We start from the raw sequence: 2,066 nt of genomic DNA on the forward strand, positions 1-2,066 counted from the left end.
GCAATTAGTGGTCCTGAACAGAAAAGTGGAAAAACACAGCCATTAGCCAGGAAGTCAAGCCCGCCAATTTTGGGGTTCTGCCGTGCACATCGAGTTCTTTCTTAATCCTTGCTGAGGACCATGAGAAGCTGCAGCACCAAAACCAAAATATGCCCTGAATTCAAGCTTCTTTTTGTTCCAGTTGTCAAATTCCAAACTAGACCCAAATGGATTGCAAAGATGACCAAATGAGAGCTCTGTTTAAAACTTTAATTTGTAAAAGCAAAAGCAATGATAGGAACAACAACAAAAATCATTCAGAGGGATCATATGTGATTACAAGTGTCTTCTGTGGCCTTCCTGAGCTTAAAACACAAACATATCAGCTGATGACATCAGAGCTCAGCAGGGCTGCGGACCCAATTTTCATTTCCTGGGCTGCTGGAGAATAAATGAATGTGGTTCCAAAACTAAATGAGGGAGGTCAGAGACTCTTTCCAACCTTACCCGAGGGCTTCTGGCCAAAGCAAGGGATTGTCATGGAAAGTGTTGGGTGGTGATGGTGCAAGAAAGGGACCTGAAGAAGAGGAAGGAGGAAGCGGCACCCCTCGATACATAGGTGGTGGGAAGGCCCCGAATTCCTCACCAAAGGCCAATTTCGGAGGGGAGCAGAGGGGGTTACAATCTATGCTTCGGCCAAGGGTGGTAGGAGAGAATAGGAAAAGGATGATGGCTTGGAAGGGGGAGGGGCATCATTTAAGACTTAAGAATCCAAGGGTGCAAAGCACCCACACACACCCAGCAATAGTCCTACAGGCTGTGACCTGAAACCTTCACATTGACTCTAACAAGCCACCCCAAGCTGGAGGGCTGTTGCAGGGAGGAAGGGGGTGGGGGCAGGGCAGGGAGAAGGCAGAGCCCCCAGGCCATGTAATCAGCAGCAAGGTGATTGTGTGATGTGTCTTTTCACAGTTGAGTTAGATGTGCCCCACCAGTTATGATGGGAATCAATTTAAATCTACTTTCTTGATCCCAGAAGTTCAACTATGTGGACAGTGGTTATACTTGACGGGATGATTTATTATAGCACAATTTATATATTTCAAACGGACAACAAATTACTATCACTTATGGTATCCTAAGATAAACTGCCTTTGGATAGGAGCTTCCTTTCCAGTACTCTGATGTCTACAAGACGTATCTAGAAAGGTTACTACTGTGGAAAATGAAGACTGCTTAAATCGAATGGGGGAGGGGCGGGCCTGTGGTTTTCTTTTTGGTTAGTTGCTGTAACACTGCCCTTCAGGAGGCTGAGGGAGTGATACATTTTCACTCGTCATCATTAGATGCTGAAGCTCGTGCAGGACATGTTTGATACTATATGCACGGTTCCACTTCTCTAGCACTAATACGGCCTTTGGGTCCACCACTCCATTGGAACTATTAACTCCATCCATATTAATTTTTGTTACAAATCTTACAACGGGGGGTACTTCAGGGTAGTTAGGTCCACATTCTATTTTAAGGTTGTATATTCGGTCTTCATAAACTGTTCTTGGAGGCCCAATTATCAGCGCTATCCATCTTGTAAGTGTCATGTCTCCGTCATCTTCTAAACCCCAACTAATTGTGCCAGCTCCTCCTTTTTGGCCTTCTTCCAGTTCTTCCAACAGTTTAAAATGGCGAGGGACTTTTACTCCCGGGCCCGTGCTGGCTGCCATCTTGCGTCGCTGTCGCTCGAAGGCCGGCCTTCACGTGAAGTTTGACCTTAAGAAAGACATTCAAATTCTGCATGTGTCAATTTCATCATTTATAATAATTTATATATATATATAAGTATATATATATATATATATATATATCTATATATATAACAGGAACGATTATATTACTGGGAAAGGCTTTTCACTGATGCCTTTTACATAATAAGCATTCAATAAATATTTGCTGCTGTTATAGTGGAGAATAAGTTATGTAAGGCCATACATTTGATGATTTCTAACAAATAATTTTTAGAATAAACATGAGAAGAGGTGACAAAAGCACTATAAATATTAATAGAATAAATGTTTAAGAGTTCAGTATGT

The 2,066-nt window shown here is 42.5% G+C and overlaps 1 protein-coding gene across 2 annotated transcripts; it reads right to left on the reverse strand.

Moving 5' to 3' along the window:
• Window positions 1–1,259: 1,259 nt before the first annotated feature.
• LOC118656734 (ubiquitin-conjugating enzyme E2 variant 1-like) lies at window positions 1,260–1,700 on the reverse strand. 2 transcript variants are annotated; one of them, XM_036310316.1, is made up of 2 exons: window positions 1,534–1,700; window positions 1,260–1,407 (listed from the first exon to the last, which is right to left on the reverse strand). In XM_036310316.1, the coding sequence occupies exons 1-2, from the start codon at window positions 1,698–1,700 to the stop codon at window positions 1,260–1,262; spliced, it is 315 nt and encodes a 104-aa protein (XP_036166209.1). The 2 variants fall into 2 exon arrangements, with proteins under 2 accessions (XP_036166209.1, XP_036166208.1); XM_036310315.1 differs by having other exon boundaries at window positions 1,260–1,700.
• Between the last annotated feature and the right edge of the window lie 366 nt (window positions 1,701–2,066).

Source organism: Myotis myotis, unplaced genomic scaffold (genome assembly GCF_014108235.1).
Source record: "Myotis myotis isolate mMyoMyo1 unplaced genomic scaffold, mMyoMyo1.p scaffold_m19_p_5, whole genome shotgun sequence".
NCBI lineage: Eukaryota > Metazoa > Chordata > Mammalia > Chiroptera > Vespertilionidae > Myotis > Myotis myotis.

Bases quoted from the DNA above. Each gene is read 5' to 3' on its own strand.
- LOC118656734 (XM_036310315.1), bottom strand. From the start codon at position 1,700: ATGGCAGCCAGCACGGGCCCGGGAGTAAAAGTCCCTCGCCATTTTAAA.